This window comes from Nematolebias whitei, chromosome 19 (genome assembly GCF_014905685.2).
Source record: "Nematolebias whitei isolate Nwh7 chromosome 19, NemWhi1, whole genome shotgun sequence".
Lineage (NCBI taxonomy): Eukaryota > Metazoa > Chordata > Actinopteri > Cyprinodontiformes > Rivulidae > Nematolebias > Nematolebias whitei.
The window spans coordinates 20,432,638-20,450,627 of NC_056516.1; the positions used below are offsets into that span (position 1 = coordinate 20,432,638).

Genomic DNA, 17,990 nt, shown 5'->3' on the forward strand with positions numbered 1-17,990 from the left:
TGTCTGTCTGTCTGTCTGTCTGTCTGTCTGTCTGTCTGTCTGTCTGTCTGTCTGTCTGTCTGTGTGTGTGTGTGTGTATTACAGCATAAGAGGATTAGTGTTGCTCAGGGATGTGCAAATTCAAAATGTGTGTTGCTGAAAACACCAATCGTGTACCAACAGTTAAATATTCAAATTTTAGAGTTAAAAAAAAAAGTTTTATAATTTCCTGTCACTAAACACCAGTCTGTTTGAAGAACCACATTTTAGAGAGACACCATGAATGTTTTGTTTCTATGACAGCAGGTCTGACACAAAAGCACAGGATCATCACAAACAGCCTCCATTTAAAAGTCAATAATTGACATGAGCACAAACTCTTCATAAATCTAAATATAAAAGGCTTTAATGAAAATAACTAAAGGGAAAACTTGACACAGGTATGTTAAGACAGGAAAGGTCAGGTAACACCTATGACCACCTCCTCCATATGTTACTTAGAAGTGACGCCCAGTGCATTCTGTTTAATCTTTTAGGTTTCTTTCAACAATATAAATGTTATCCATTCATTAGTATATGCTTATGGAAAGCAATAAACAAACCAAATACTTTTGACAGACAGAATGGAAAAAAAAAACTATTCTTACTTTGCTTTGAAATACTATTATTGCTATTGTGAAACCAAGACATACAGACAAATAAAGGTGTACTAAAAAGTGGAAATAATAAAAAGGATCTCATTTTTTTAAATTTCCCTGAGCATATTGAATTTATATTTTCAATTTAAATTTTCTGAACAGTGCCTTTAACGTGTCTGGTTTAAAACAATAACAAATGCAGTAGCCTACCAGGAAGTCGTTGAATGCTTTCTTCATCTTCCATTGGCTCAATTTGACTAACCTGTTTAAATAAAGGTTGAGATTTGAGTTATTTTAAATAACTAAATACGTTAAAAGATCTAACATATATGCTAAACGAACACTAAACAAACGCTAAACAATACACTAAATGATCAAAGATATACGCTAAACAAAGACTAAACAATACGCTAAAAGATCTAAGATATGCCAAACAAACATTAAACAATACACTAAAAGATCGATATACGCTAAACACTAATAATGTAATATAATATGTTATGTTAAAATGTAAATATACTTGTAGTATTATACTATATTATTGTTTGAAATTTACGGCAAATAAGACAGTATCTACCAATCAGCACTGAGATAATAATGATTTAGGATGTTTTTAATGAAGCTCCAGCTCAAATATTGTTTTATTTTTTTTATGTTTTGGGTTGTTTGTGAACACACTTCTATATTCTCAGAAAAATGTGAAACTATATGGGGAAAAAAAAAAACACTCTTCTTAGTCTGATGTCTTGCTCAGGGCCATGGTCCTTGGCCCCAAAGAGATCAATTAACTGTGGATCAGAGTGATTCACATAGTTCATGCCTACCTGTGCAACTCTGTTTCCCCCCCACCCTCCAAACATCTCACATCTCCACCCCCTGCCGTCGAGGCAGGCCGCTCTGACAGGCAACACTCTACTCAGCAACCTCCCCTGACAGGGTGAGAACATATCCATCAAAACGAGGCTGTGCGACAGACAAGCGGGGTGCGAGACAACCTGTCAGATCAGGTTGTGTTCCACTCTGCCCAGCTTTGCCCTCATTTCATCTTGCTGTCTGTGTTTTATACTTCTTTTAACTGTCTTTCACCCCCACAAGCACATTCTCTCGTTCTTTCAGATAAATATTTCAGTTTTACCTCAAATGTATGTTTGAAGATTGCGCTTTTCTAGCTCACAGAAACTCTGTCCATTTCACTGAGCAAGATGTGCCTTGGGTGTTCTTCTGTGACTTCTTTACATCTCATGACTGTCTTACATGTCAGGGTTTTAGCCTTGCTGCTACTTTTACCTTTGTCCCCACGTGTAACAATCTGTGCTATTCCTTTATTCCCTCAGGTGTACAATGTCCACCTTTACAAGTGCCTGATTGGAGGTTTCCTCAAATGGCCAGGGACAACATTACTGGTAATTAAAAAAAAAAAAAAGACAAGTTTGAGTAGTGATTTTTTTTATTGAGTTTTATTTGCCGGATGCTGAAGTTTCTTTCATTGCCAGGTTTTAATCTGGTGAGGCAATTCTCCCTGCTCCAGGACACAAATGTCAAGAAGATCCGAAGCCCTCGAGGTCCAGTCATCCTACGCCTGGGCAAGACGGCACTCTTGCGCCCCAGCGAGTAAGTTGGCTGTACATCTCCCTGTCTCTCGCTCTTGTTGCTTTGCTTTTTCATGCAACACCTACAGAAATAAAGACAGAAAAACAAACATTCGAAGCATGTTTTGTACAAATTTAGGTAGGAGGGAATGAATTGCATGCAACAAGGGAATACAAGTAACGTTTTATGCAGAGTTTGTTGTTCTACTTTGACCTAGGTTGACAGCGCTTTCTATTTTTTGCATGTCTGAATAAAAGCAGAGTCAGAGATCTGTTCACCCACTGAACCTTTTTCCTCAATACGTCAGTGCTGTCTAGTGCATGTTGCATAAAAATAAGGCAGACACCAGTCGACGTGTGCAATATTTGTCAATTTCTGATTGCATTTCCCGAACCAACTAATTTCTCTCATCACTGACACTGCCTTGTAAAACCAGACACTTAACAGCTTTTTGGCTTTCTGGTTTTAACCGCATGTACTTATTATAAGTAGCACTTATAATGAAATGTCATGCTGGTACGCCTGAGTAGTAGCTGTAGGAGTGATTTCCTAATTAGAAGGCATGATGCAGATGCCAGCAAAAAAGTGCATAATTACGATAGTTGGAATTAAATAGCTTCATTTGAGAGTTTGTTCTGAACTTGTTTTTGGACTAAAGTAAAATCCCAGATCCAATAGTTTCCTTGCACATGTGCAATTATGGCTTTGTGTTATTTTTGGTCATGTTATTTTATTAAACAGCAGTCGGGTGTTGATTGTGCTTGATCTTTTGTGATGATTGCTTATTAGGGCTCTGTGCCTTACATTTGTTTCTTCTCTGTTTTTAGTCTGCAGTTGTGAATCCATGCAACACTTTCTCAGTAATAAAGCAGTTTTCTTTGTCAGAACTTGCCAAATGGGTCAGCCCAGAGCTCAGAGTATTTTATCACTCTGTCTCTTGTTGTAATATTTAGGCTCCCTTGAAGATAAATCTGCCCACAGAACAAGCTTTTTGTTTGGAAAGTTTTGCCCTAAAAGAGTCACAAGCATTGTTTGTCACAGTTGCAGTTTTATTTTATTTTTTTCTTATTAAACAAAAAATTAAATAAATGAATAATAAATGGTCAACTTAGGAAATCAGCATTTGTTTAGTCAAAGAATAACACTGAAGACACTTTTGTTTAGTTGCAAACCATGCCAAGAAAAACAGGAACAACACTGAACATTTTTTACTCAGTTCCCAGAATTGATTTATGTTAGGGTACAGCTTTCATTGAAATGTTGGTGCCTCCAAGAACTTTGCTGTCAGTTTTATCAGTGAAGCATGCTACTGGGTGACATGCTGGACTCAGAAAGGGAATAATCAATGTTAGAAATCCATCTCACCTGTCAGCAGCCTTTCATTCTTTGTATTTCTATATTTATAGAGCAGAATTCACTGAATTCATTACACTTTTGTCTGGTGGACTTTAGAATATCTTTACTAATTTGCTTTGTCCTTGCTTTTCTTCCTAAACCCCATAAATAATAATAATAATAATATTTAAAGAAAATCTGGTCTGTTATTGAGTTATGCCAAAAAAATTCAAAACAGGTCAAATGTATGATATACACAAAATAAATACCATGAAAAAAAAAACACAATAAAAAAACAGAATCATGATCCATGAATAAAGTGTGCATCTTCCATTAAAATGAAGATGCAAAATAAAAAAAGCACAAACCAAATGTAAAACCGCCATTAAATAATATAGTACTAGTAATAATTACCACAATGTTATTGTTCACATGATCAGCTTTTACAACTTTATTTTGCACTTAACTGATCAGGAAGGTCGTTTCACGAATGTGAGGGATACCAGTTGATGATGCCTTACAGTGGGTGTTAATTTGTTGGCTGTTATCAAAAGACCTTTTCAAGAACACCTGAAAAAAACATCTGGAGTGGAAAATAAAATGTGAGGCAAAATTTAAACCAGTGGCGGGCTGTGCATTTTACACCTAGGCATTCAGTGGTGCCCTACCTGAATTTATCCACATTTAGATACCATCATTATGACTCAACGGCTACAGAAGATATCAATAACACACAGAAATGCAAACAATATGGTGCTACATCACAGACAGATATACCATTTAGTTAGAATGAATGCCATTACTGAAGCAAGAAACCCAATAATCACAGTTTAATACAGTCCCTTCAACTGCAGCCACAGCTGTGCCACATACATATTTTCCAAAAGCATCAATGTGGACATAATAAATAGACAACAATATGTTAAAAAATATTATAAAATGCATTTTACTCACCAAAACTATTGTTCATTGATTGAATAGTCCACCAATTCATAGTGTGTCATATATGGGTGTTTATAAGGCACACAGCTACCATTGCTACAATGTGGTATTTCATTTTTGGACTTTTTTTAACATTTGTGCTGCTGAGTCTAAGCCCTACTTGAGGAAATTAGAAACCAGATAATTGCAGGTTAGATTCTGCTTGGAATTAAGCCAGACACAATAATGCATGCTTTCAAACTAAAAGAGAAAGGTAAAATCTTCATCAAAAGATTAAATGCATTCATCATGCTACATTTTTAATATAAAGTTCAAAGCTCAGATTCCAGTCACCCACAGTCATCAAAGAGACTACTCACATTTAAGGAATTGTAACATGGTCTGATGTCATTTTCATTTGGCAGCTTAACGGGTAAAAGAACTACCGTTATGCCTTCCAGAACGTCATAAGTCAGTAGTTCATAAGTTCATAAGTATTTAGAAATGTACCTCTTGTTGTTGACTGTGGAGACTTTGCAGTTGCGGTTTAATGATGACAGTCTGAAAAACAACAGTGAAAACACCATTGTCATAGAAAACCATAGAAAATACTCAATATCGCCATCATCAATTCACTTCAGTTTATTTATATAGCGCCAAATCACAACATAAGTTGTCTCAGGGCACTGTACAAAAACATTTGCATACAAAAAAAAAAAAAAAGCCAATTAGTAAAAGTTCTCTATCTAAGGAAGGAAGCCTGCAGTCTTGTTGAATTTTCACTTCATTGCAGTTTCCCATTCTGAGCAAGCATAAAGGCAACAGTGGAAAGGAAAAACTCACTTTTAAAAAGGAAGAAACCTCCAGTAGAACCTGCTGCAGGACGAGCAGCCATCTGCTTTGACCGGCTGGTGTTTGAGAGAACTGGACTAAGAAACAAACGGACACAGAATGGCAGGTCCAGGTCTAGGTTCAGGTGTACCCCCTATTGGAAGAAAGACTAAAAGCACATCCAACATTTTTCAGTCAGGTCATCTGGACAGTTTATTTTCTTTTTTTTTTTGTGCTGAAATGTTTCTCCTTCAGTCCAGAAGTCTTCATCAGTCAAGGAAACACACAACAAAACTGATTCTTCCCCCAACAGCTTACTCCAAAGTGGAACAAACCAGTTCTGCTTGTGATAAGATGGCCTCTTTGGTACGCCCCCTCCTCCATTGCCGGCCCTCTTCCTTGTTGACAGTCTTGTCAAACTGGTTGAAAACAACAAAGTCCATACAGTTTCAGTCAAAACTGTCCAGATGACCTGACTGAAAAATGTTGGATTGTATACCTGGATTATTGAGCATGGACTTTGTTGTTTTCAACTAAAAGCACATGTTAAGGATGGAAAGGATTACAAATACAAAACAGGTAGAAAAACAAAACAGGAAGAGCAGAGAAAGTAAAGACAGCAGCAGAGTGAATAAATGTGGTTTGATTGTCCTCCTGCAGTCTAACCCTATAGCAGCATAACTAAGGGGTAGTGTAGGAAAACCAAACCAACCCTAACTATAGGATTTATCAGAAAAGAAAAACTTAATCCCTAAAGGTAGACAGTGTGTCAGCTCCAACGCACAGAAACTGGAAGTTGGTTCCAGAAGAGAGGAGCCTGATATCTGAACACTTTGCCTCCTGTTCTGCTTTTGGAAACTCTAGGAACCACAAGTAAACCGGCAGTCTGAGAGTGAAGTGCTCTGTTAGGAAGAGATGGAACAATAACATCTGTAATAGAAGATGGAGCTAGGTTGTTGAGGGCTTTGTAAGTCAGAATGCACTGAGTCCCATAAAAAACCTTGATAAGCATCAATATCAAAAACACTGGCCTCAGACTGGAGATCATATTCTCATTCTGTTGTGTCATGGTCTTCTACCTAATACCTCATTGCATTTTCTTGGTCCATCATACCTACAATTGTATTAAAAAAACTAAAAAAAAAAAAATAATAACTGTGCCAATACCTCAAAAATACAGTTAATAAATTGATTTGGACATTGATTTTGAGGATCCACATCAACAATGATGCAGATGTGTGCACATCTGTTTGGCTGTAAGCTCATGTATGTTTTACTATACAACTCACTCTGTATTTATTTTATTTTTCTGCTCCAGCATGTACTGTACACATCATTTGTAAAACTGCTTAATAAATAGCTTCCTTCCAGCTAAAGGTATCTGTCACTCAAGCAGCTTTCTAATTCATCAGTGTCTGGGTTTGAGTGAAGTGTTAGACATGTGTTCTGTAATTGGAAGGCTGCATTTTGCTTCATATTTGAAGCTAATCCATTCTCTTAATATGAGCTAATCCAAAAGACTGACAGACTGATAATATGTGTCTGTCAACTCGGCCAGCTGTCTGGTTATGGTAAAATGGACAGTGGTTTCATCGAATCACACAATGTTTTGTTCTGGTAAAAAATAACATTTGGCTGTTTTAGGGTTATTTCTTTTTATCCACATGCAGAGTGTTTAAGTATCAGGGTAGGTTAATGACAGTTCGTGACTTAATTGAAATACACTTCACAAATAATTATAATTGAGACTTTACAGTTAAGTTGATTCTAAGCTGTTGATCCTTGTAAACACATGATATCTTTATGAGCAACTGAAAGTATTGGCTGTGTGCTAAAATGCTCCTCTCATAAATGAAAAAATATATACATAATAAAACAAAAATATAATAGATTAAAACAAAACATTAAAAAAGAAAATGTGATTATTTTTTGGAGAGTTAACACATCTGACTGACTCAGGATAAGAGTCAGTAAGAGAAACACTTGTAACGATGTATTTCAGCTTTAGGGATAATCACGCTTCTTGTTGGAGTCAAACTTGTCGAATGAAGTCCGACAGACTGCTGAATGCAAAATTTCTTCTTCCACTAAACTGTTTACATATTGTTTAAATTATAAAAAATTTAAAATAGCACAAAAAAAAAATAAAAATAAAAAAAGATGCCACAAGGGCAAAAACAAGACGTAGCATTTGTCAGTTAGAGCTTGAAACGCTTCCCTTTCTTTCAAGTGTCAGCTGCTTGCTGTTTAAAATTCCTTCCGGTTAGTAATGAATTATACACGCAGAGACAGAAATCCCTGAAAGCAATTGATTCCAGCACACTTAGAAGTCTGCGTACAGGTGCCTGGTTGCCTCCCCAGTTGATATTCCAGTCCTAAACAAGAGATTTGTCTTTTTAACATCAAATTTCCTTTCTTTCCTGCCTCCTGGTTTACACTGATTTCCCTTTTGCCTCGGCCTTGACTTCTTTCTTTCTTTCTTTATTTTAAACACGAGAGGCATATACTAGAAGTGGTATTTTCCATACAAAGTATTTTTTTTTTCCAGCAGTAAACTTGTGTTTTATGTATGTTTTGTTTCTGTGTGGTTCATATTTTCAACAAACTTTAACATAACAGATAAAGTTAGAATCTTTCCAACTTTAGTCAATTTTATGAGTGGTTTTGTGCCCCGCAGTTCATTTTGCTGATCAATAGCAAAACATCTTTGCTCCATCATGATATATATATATATATATATATATATATATATATATATCCATCTGTCTGTAATTGTTTATGTCACCTTTGTTTCTTTCTTTCTTCCTTCTTTAAATGATGCATCAGCATAGATTAATGTTTAAAGTCAAATCCTTGTGAGTTTTCTGTACTGGTTTCTTGATTTTATATAGTAGTTATATCTTCATCTCTATCTTTCTTGGTCCGTTTCCCCCCACCTTTTTTTTTTTTTTTTTCACTCATCCTCCCTTTGTTTTGACATTTTGTAGTTGGCTGTTTTCCCTTGGATCCTACCTCACTCATAAATCAATGTCACCCAACTTCTTGGAGCAGGAGACTTGCTGCCAGCATCTACAATTCTGTGTGTGTGTTCACATGCAAGGATAAAATAGAGCAGGAGAAAGAAATTCAAAACTTTTTATTATTATTATTTTATCACCTACCACCTTGTCAGGAGGCATTTCACAGCTTTTAGTTTTGGACCTTTCATCTTTCAATACATGGACGTACCTCCACTGACCAACTGTAGTGTGGACGTGTGTGTGTGTGTGTGTGTGTGTGTGTGTGTGTGTGTGCATATTCACTTAGTTCAGCTGCCCTTGACCAAAACTGCAGTATGAAAAGTGAAAGAATGTATCTCCTATGAAACTATGAAAAAGAATGCCAGGGGGTCACATGCAAGGGCTTAGCAACGTGTTTATGTCTTCACTAACAAAAAGGAGTGAGGAAAGAAAAAAGATCAATGTGGCCATGTGAGGGCACAAATATTTATAAATATAATGGTAGTGGAAACGAGAATAAAAAATAAAAATAAATGGATTTGGAATATTTTGTCACAAAACCAAGCAGTTGAGCAATTCTTAGAAACTTAGATAAGACTTTTTATTTGATGTGTCGATTTGATATAGGACAATCACAATTTTTTTGTGCTACATTCTTTTGTTGTTGCTTAACCATATCCAGATGAAATATTTATCAAACTTATAAGCAAATTATGAGGGGAAAACAAAACAACAAACAAAAACAGCATCTGAAGCTGGATGGATCACTTTAGTCAAAGTTTGCATTGACAGTTCAAAGTATTTAAATAAACAGTGTTCTAATTAAAAATAGTCCCCGAAAAAAAAAAAAAAAAAAAATTTATATATATATATATATATATATTATGTTAGCTTGTCTTAAGTGAAGTAACAACCTTGAGTGAAACAAACAAAAAAGGTCAAAGTTTAGCAGCTCTACAGACCAGAATATGTGATTTAAAGAAGAAAAAAATCAACAATCAAATCATAATAAAATCAAAATGATATTATCATTTGTATATATTTCACCTGTTGCTTCCTTCTTGGATCACATGGCTTAATGGTGCCCATGTCCAGCAATCACTGTGCGAGGGACGGGGTACACCCTGGACATGTTGCAAGTCCATCACAGGGACACACAGAGACAAACGAGACAAACAACCATTCACTCTCTCACTCACACCTAGAGACGATTTAGAGTTACCAATCAGCCTAACATGCATGTTTTTGGTCTGTGGGAGGAAACCGGAGTCGCCGGAGAAAACCCACACATTCACGGAGAGAACAAGAAAACTTCACCCAGAAAGGCCCCCAGCCGGGATTTGACCCAGCGACCTGTTCGCTGTGAGGCAGCTCTACCATCTGTACCAACATGCCACTCTAAAATGGATAATACAAAAAAACGTTTATAGAAAACAAAAAACATAACGTCATGAGGTGCTTATTAGGATATAAATGTATAAAATACACTTTTAACTTTTTATATATATTTCTTAACATGTAAAATATTACTTTGATGTTTTAAACATTAAAATGCATTTTCCATGAGTCACTGTACCACACACCATATATTGGATTCAATAATACGCTACTACAGATGGCAACGAGAACATTTTATAAGCCACCTATGTATAAATTGTTTTAAATCTGTCAGCATCATAAAAATCATAAAAAATAAATAAATCAAATCAATACTTTTAAAATGAACAGGCTGTTTGGTGTTTGTCCATGGCTGAATTTTCTTTGGCCTCTTCAGTACGGAGCAAAAGTCTTACACCATCCTGGTTTTGTTTTATTATTTAGCTTTCACAGACTCCAGTTTGTTGTTTTGTTGTCATTCCATATATTAGTTTTGGGTTTTATGTTGTTGTTTTCTGACCTGTCTGTATGTCAGACATTGACACCATGTCAGGGATTCAGGTGTAGAAATATACATACATAAATAAAATGCCTCTTCCTTTTAGCTTTTTTGTATATCATCACCAAATAGCAAGCTGTCTAGAACCACTCACTCCTAACAGTACCAGTTTCTGGCTACTTTGAATTTCAGGATTTCTTCAGTTTCCTGTCCTTGCCATTATGGCAGATGTAAAACCCCAAATCTGAAAAAAATGGGATGTCGTGCAAAATGTTAATTAGTACAGAATACATGATTTGCAAACCTCACAAACCCATATCTGTTTTCATAATGGAACACAATAAGCACACCAGATGTTTAAAATGATACATTTTTTAAGATGATTGGGGAATTTTGTGCAGCAAAACATTAAAAAGCACAAAAGATGGCCATGTTCAACAATTTCCTGTGGGCTCAATACAGTTCTGTCTTATCTTATGTGCGCCACTGTGAATGATGATGTAACATGAACACAAGTCACTGTTTTATGTTTTCATTAATACTTTACAAAACATCCCAGCTTTATTTCATTTTTAGGAATATTGTAGCAACTCCAAAACGTTTATTTTATGGTTCTTTCATAGTAATTTGGCTGGTAATTATCTCTCGTTCTGTCACCTTTTACCTGCATTTCACAATATTTTAGTTTGAAGATGGTTTTGTATTATATTTGTATTTGTTTTACTTTTGGATGTTTAAAAAAAGAGTAAGCAATGCACAAATTTAACTGTTAGGAAGGATCCAACAATGTTCAATCAGGTCGTCTGGACAGTTTTTTTTTTTTTATTTCTTTTTTTGTTATTTTAAGAGAGCCCCCCCCCCCCCCCCCCCGCCCCCATCCAAAGGGCTTCATCAGTCTGAGAAGTCACAAACAAACTGTTTTCCCCACTAAGCACTCCCCCCACTGTCCAAATGACCTGACTGAACATTGTTGGATTTCTTTATCTGTATTATTGAGCATGAACCTTAATGTTAGGAAGGATATTAAAAGTTTGTGAAACTATGATTTATGCACTTCTTTAGGCTAGTTCTTGTAATATTGTCTAGTAATAGTAATAGTAATAGTATAACCTAGTAACTTAGGGTAGGAGGCCCTAACTTACCAGAAAGTTAGGACTACTAATTGGCTACAAACAACTGCTAAGTTAATGACCACAAACAATGCAAACATATTCCTGATTTTATTATTTTATATCGCTTACCCCAGGTCCCTCTTGTAAATGAGTCCTTGAGACTCAATGAGACTAACCTGTATAAATAAAGATTGAATGAATTGCACATTTATCTCTACGGGAAACAGAGAATGATGATGATATGTAAATGTTTGTGTTCCAGTGAGGTGTTCCCTACAGGCTTGCCTGAAGAGTTTACGCTGATCTTCACCCTGGCTTTAAAAAAGGCAGCTCTTAGAGACACCATCTACCTCCTTCAGATATCAGATCAGCAGGGATATCCACAGGTGCGGCTCACTCGTTACTTCTTCATCCACTGCCTTCAATTTCACCACTTTCCTCTTGTCATCGTGCATCCCCCCCTTCACTACCTAACCCTCCCCCATTGATCTTCCACCTCCCATTCTAATCAGCCCTGTTTTATGCTCAGTCCTTCTCATCCCACTTTTGCATAGTCATCCACTTTCCCTTTCGATTGCTGTTCTCGCCTGACACCTTTTCGATTGTCTCCCTTCTGTCATCCCAGCCACCTTTTGTCTTCTCTTGTTTTTCATTGGACAAACCCTTTCTCTTTGTCTGTCCTCCCTCCATCATCTCCTGCTCTTCTCTTTCATTCCCCTTCATTATTATTCATATGTGTTCCATGATGAAGCACTGGAGTCCCGATAATCGCTTGGAGTCTGAGGCCAGATTTAAATACTTGGTGTATATGATGGATGGTGGCTAAGTCTCCTCATTAAGGGTGATTGATTGGCTGTACTGCTTGTGTGCGTAATTAATGTCTTACTTTGAACTCATCTTTCCTACTGCGTTCTGCAACTTTGTTTTCTGCATCATGTGTGGGTATTACTCCATGTTCAATTCACTGCAAGTCAGTCTGCTTCAAATACACACTTTATTTGGTACAAACCGAGCCCATGGCATCTTACTAACATCCATCTCACTTTATCTCTAAACCTCAACATTCCAGTTCTCTGTGGACTTCAGTGGCCCTGAAGGGATCCTGTCCTTACGAGCCTCAGGGGTAGACACCACAGCTGACCCAGTAAGCTGTGTTTTCACTGGGGAGGGTGTGGAGACCCTGATGGATCTCCGCTGGCATAAAGTGGCCATCAGTGTACAACGAGATACCGCCTCCCTGCATGTGGACTGCAGCTCCATGGAGACCAAGCCCCTTGAGCCACGAGGTTCTCTGAAAACTGATGGACACACACTGCTGGGTGTTCGAGCTTCAGACGCTGGACCAGTACAAGTAAGGATGCTTTAACGTACATAGCACTTTTTAAATGTACCGGTTGGGGATGTGCTTGGTTTAGTTAGTTTTCCTAAAGTTTTCCTAAAAGACTGCAGTTGGTTATTATTAGCGTAATAAAATATTCTGCTAAGTATTTTTATTATTATTATTATTATTATTATTATTAGTAGTAGTAGTAGTAGTAGTAGTAGTGTAATCATTCTGAACATATATATTTGTAATTTCATAATATCCAAACTGATATAATGCTGACAGTTTGAATATTTTAATTGTTTAGTAAAAATAAACAGTTATCATTAGAATAAAGTGCCATTGATAAAACAATGGCATTAAATTCAAGAACTTAAACACTAGAGAGTGAATGGATTCGTAACGTTGTTACCTGGAAATTATATTTAAAGAAAAATGACACTTGGCAAAATGTTACCGAGTACAATTTTGTCAAGCATCTATTCAGTCAGTCAAAGTCATGCTTAAAAAGTGGAATGTTATAATTCATGACAAAACATCACCTATAGTTTTACTTAACTTAAACTTAAAGTTTTCTTCTACACAAAAAGCTGTTAGAAAAAAAAAAAAAAAATCAATGTCACCGTGTGGAGCTGAAGCGTGTGATGTGAGGAAAAAAGAGAGAAAAAGTTAAAAGAGCTCATAAACTCTGCTGCACTACTTAAGTAAAAGTAGTTGTAGTGGAGTAGACTGATTAGGTTATGGTTACAGTTCGACAATAAGACAAAATCCTGAATAAAAATGAATGTAGTGTGTATGCATCAGTAGATTGACAAGAACATTAAGTAACTTTAAGAGTCTCCTCTTGCTGACGGAAAAAACAAAAACAAAAAAAAACTGCACTATTACTGGTACATACTTAAAAAAAAAATAGGTGTTGCAAAGAAAAACAAAAAAAAACATTAAAGTTATCAACTTAACTACATAGCATGCTACACTATGGAGGCCCATTTCTGCCAATGAAAATAAATAAAATGTCCAATGTTATGTCAAAATTTTGACTTTGAAAGTAGAAATTTTGACATCTATTGGATGTTTTATTTCTTTTCATTGGCGGAAATTGTCTTCCATACTTGTGCTGTCACACAATGAAAATACAATCTAAAGTTTCTAATCAGTCACATGGCAATCTTTGTTATTTTTATTTACAGCGAACAAACAGGTTCAGAAATGAAATGCTGCGTTCACCTGATTAATATAATAGCAGATAAAATGGATAATCGTTATTTGAAAACAACACACTTTTTTTTTTTCTGTCCATTATTTGTAAAAGAGAAGAAAAGGGAACATTATAGGTGTTTTTGCATAATATAACAGTATTAATCAAATAGTGAATAACGTAAATTATTTCTGTTGAAGCCACTTTTCTACAAATGTGAATGCATTGAAGATGTTTATTTAATCTATGTGTAAGTATAAAACGTTAATGCAGTCTTTGTGTTTGTTCCTGATCATGGTCCAAGCTGAGGCCGTATTTTGACCAAGTTGTAAAGTCCTAATGATAAACAGCATCCGGGCTCCTTCATAAAACATACCAAGACTGAGCTGGGACTATGAACTATAATAACTGGTCAAATGGTTTAGTTAAAATGCGAGAATGGTTCTGTGTTAGTGCCGAGAGGGAGTTTTCATACACGCATACACACACTCAGATAATTCACCAAACAAATTGCTTTTCCAATGATTTATATAAATGAGAAATTAATTGGCTTTTAGCCATGTTTATACCTCAGTTAAACGAACAAAATAAATAAAGCAGACAACGCAAAGTCCTGCATGCAAAACACCTTCCTCACTGACAACTCTCTTCCTTTCTCCTCCTGTTCTTGTTCTGCAGATGGATATTCAGCAGGTGACGATGTACTGTGACCCTTCGCTTGCCGTTCAGGAGACTTGCTGTGAGATACCTGGTGCTCGGGTAAGACTGGAGGCCTTTGTAACGAAAACATTTATACTGTGCAAAACTAATTTTCTCTTTGCATTGCCTTTAAATCATCTTTTATAAATAAAAAAAAAAAAAGTAAAAAAATCCCACATGAGTCACTTATACAACATTATAATAATTGTATTTAAACAGATCATAATGAGAAAACATGAAAACAAAGCATCATTAGAATAGTTATTTATTACCAAGGTTTTGCATTTTTAAGTTTGAAAGCCAACACTAAAAAAATAACTTTTTTTTTTTTTTTTGTGTGACTTTATCATAAACGTTTTTTTTTTTTTCTGCAACAAATTTTAAAAACAATCAGAACTTAGTTTAAAGTGTTAACAGCATGACACAACGAAACATCACAGCAGAGTGACCAACATTTGCACCTGAATTACATAATTTGTCAGTGTCCACATTAACCAACATGGTGGCACAGGAGATCTGCCCAAAACATTTTCAATTTTATTTACAAAAAAAAAAAAAACTTCAGTCCTGAGCCCATAAAAAAGAGCAACATATCAAACTAATAACTAATAACCCAACAAAGGAATCTAAAGCACTAAAGGGGGATTAAGTAGACTAAATTACAACAGCAACAACAACAAAAAAAGGTAGCAACAAAACTAAACGTATCACAGTAGTGATACAATGTATAAGAAAGAAGAAAAATATAATACAATTTAAAAAATGACCTAATGGAAAATATGAGAAAAGGAAACTACAATCTACCAAAGTTGAGTCTGGTCTTCTGGATGGATTCTTCTTTGTTGAAACATTTCATCTTTTATCCAAAAGACTTGTTCAGTCTGAGGAGCTGCAACAAACTCAATCTTAAAACCAGGACCTTCTCAAGTTTAACTCTCAATAATGTTTATTTCTCCCGCTGCTGACATACAGCCCAGTTGGTCTGTGGTCTCTAGGTCTGAAACAACTTGGGCCCTTCACGGAGAGTGGCAGGGTAACTCCAGCAGCAACTCCAATAGACAAAGTGGAATCATTGCAGATGACAGGAATGCACTGCAGCAAGAACTGACAAAGAAGGCTAACTACATGTGTGCACTCTAGTCAACTACTTTGTAAAAAGTTTCTGAAATACACACACACTGTATATATATATATATATATATATATGTATATATATATTAATGTTACAGCTTGTGAATATATACAATAGAGTAACAAAAGCTTTAAGAAAATATACCTACATTATGACCACACACTTTATTTATGATGTGGATGCAGGTGCTGCTTTCACAGCATTCATGTGTACTGGTTTTGTTAAAAATTATAACTTTTTATTTTTTTATTTTATTTTTTTAAGAATGCCTTTGAAGTTTGCCTTTCGTTACCATGTAAATCTGAACCGTTGTTGGATTTTTGATGGGAATGATTGGCTGCTTGTAATGAAGACCTCTTAGAACTACTTGCTTTGCCACTAAGATATTTTCCAGTGTATTTCTGTCAAGCGTTTTCAAGAAGAGTATTATCCACTTCACATTTGTTTGAGTGAGTTTCTGTGCTGGTCAGTTGTCTGCTTAAATATTTAGAGTTGATCCCCTGAAGTGAAAAATAAGAACTAGTCTTCAGTTAAAGTTCATACATCTTAGGTCCCCTTCCTGCTGGATGATGACCATGCTTTACTTTCCAAAACATCTTAGCGCTTCATTAGAGCACATTTGAAAAATACCCTCAAGACGTCCTGATGCATGTTCAATAATCCAGGTAGAAACATCTGAAAAAAATGGTAAATTAGGTCATCTTGATGTGTTTAAAAAAGAAGAAGAAGTATTTTGGATGACAGATGAGATGTTTCTACTTTTTTTTTTTTTGACCCATCCAGAGGACCTGACTTAACTTTGTTTAGATCTCTGAGATGGTCTCAGGGCTTAGAGTCCCACCTGGTCAGGACTTTCTTGGACCACACAGTGTTGCAGCTGTGGCTATTGTTGTGAACTGTTTCCAAGGGGCTTAAAGCATTGCTACAATGGAATTACCAACAACATTATGGAATTATCATCAACACAATGGAATTACCAAGAACATTGTGGAATTACCTTTGACTTTTGTTTTCCTTGCTGGATTACTTTTGACTTTTGTTTTCCTTGCTGGATTACTTTTGACCTTTGTTTTCCTTGCTGGATTACATCAAGCTCAAGGACATTCGAAGGCGTAAGTTCATGTTGGAATTCATCCCCATGGACAGGCGATGATTTCCAAAGGGGGGACTGTAGTGAACTAGGCCTGAGGTCAAGTCCTGACCTTAAGGACCTTATGGGACAGAAACTGTCATTTCATTGATTTGAATCCAGAAATACAGGTTGACCCATCCTGAGACTTTCGTTCTTGAAAATTCAAGTGAAAGAACATTCTCTTTTCTATTATCATTACTATTTTACAAATGTTTGATAATCAAAGTGTTTTAGTTCAAACCATTTTAGATGTTGCAGTGAACTACTCATTTTTAAATCAACTGTGAAACAGTAATAACGATTTTTAATCTTCATTCAAAGTGAAATCAAGTTGGAATATGTTACAGAGTAATGATTCAATTTCTTGATCATCTGTTTGAAATGAGCAAGTGTGTAAGTTGGTCAAAGTTCAAGTTTCGGTCAACTGCAAGTTTACTGAAAAAGAAATGTCATGTTTAACTTTTACAGCAAGATACTAGAGAAGTGACTCCACGAAGTCTGAGTTCTTCATAACAATCTTCTGTCTGTTCTTAAACAATCTTAATCTTTTTCCTTGACTTTTCATAACACCTTACATCACAAAACACACCTCTGTTTTGGTCCATCGACCAATCAGAAACTCCCAAATGAACCGGAAATAGAGCTCTTTAAATGTTGGTACTTCCTAGTTCAACCCAGTTGGAGTCGGATGAAGGAGTTCTGCAAGAGGTTCCACCTCCAGTTGGAGTCGGGTGGAGAGTTTGCAGCTCCAGTCGTTTGGGAGAACAGAAGTCCAGCCATGATTCAAAGCTCTTCCGAGTATTGGGGATTATGACATCTTCCACCTCTGAGTGGAACTCTGACGGACTCCACTCATGTGAAGTCCACTCGTGAGGTGAACTGTTGTTGACGAAGTCCCGCCACCACTCCGGACGGTTCTCTGCCATCCTACGGAGACGCTGGACCGGTAGCGTAACTGGAGCTCCGCTTCCACTGATTCATCGTCAGAGAGGTAATGAGTCGAGTTCACTACCGAGCGTACCGAGGAAAGCTGGGTCGAATGGAGGGTGCCGTTCTGTTCAACACTTTTCAATCACACACACACCATCTCCCTCCCTCTAAACTTCAATCTTTAAACTCTTCTATCTGCTAAGAAATTGATCCAGATATTTTTAGAAATGTCTGAAGCAAAGTTTTCCAACCACCGCCGTGTGGTTAATGTCTGTGTGAAGCTGGAAGCAAGGT

The 17,990-nt window shown here is 36.3% G+C and overlaps 1 protein-coding gene across 1 annotated transcript in view; it reads left to right on the forward strand.

Annotated features, from left to right (window-relative positions):
* Positions 1-9,743: 9,743 nt before the first annotated feature.
* Positions 9,744-17,990, forward strand: part of col16a1 (collagen, type XVI, alpha 1) — a gene marked incomplete in the record, with an annotated part of 59,772 nt that continues 51,525 nt past the window's right edge. The window contains 4 exon segments of the mRNA XM_037693658.1: positions 9,744-9,748; positions 11,544-11,667; positions 12,351-12,632; positions 14,482-14,562. Coding sequence (XP_037549586.1) covers positions 9,744-9,748; positions 11,544-11,667; positions 12,351-12,632; positions 14,482-14,562 — 492 coding nt within the window.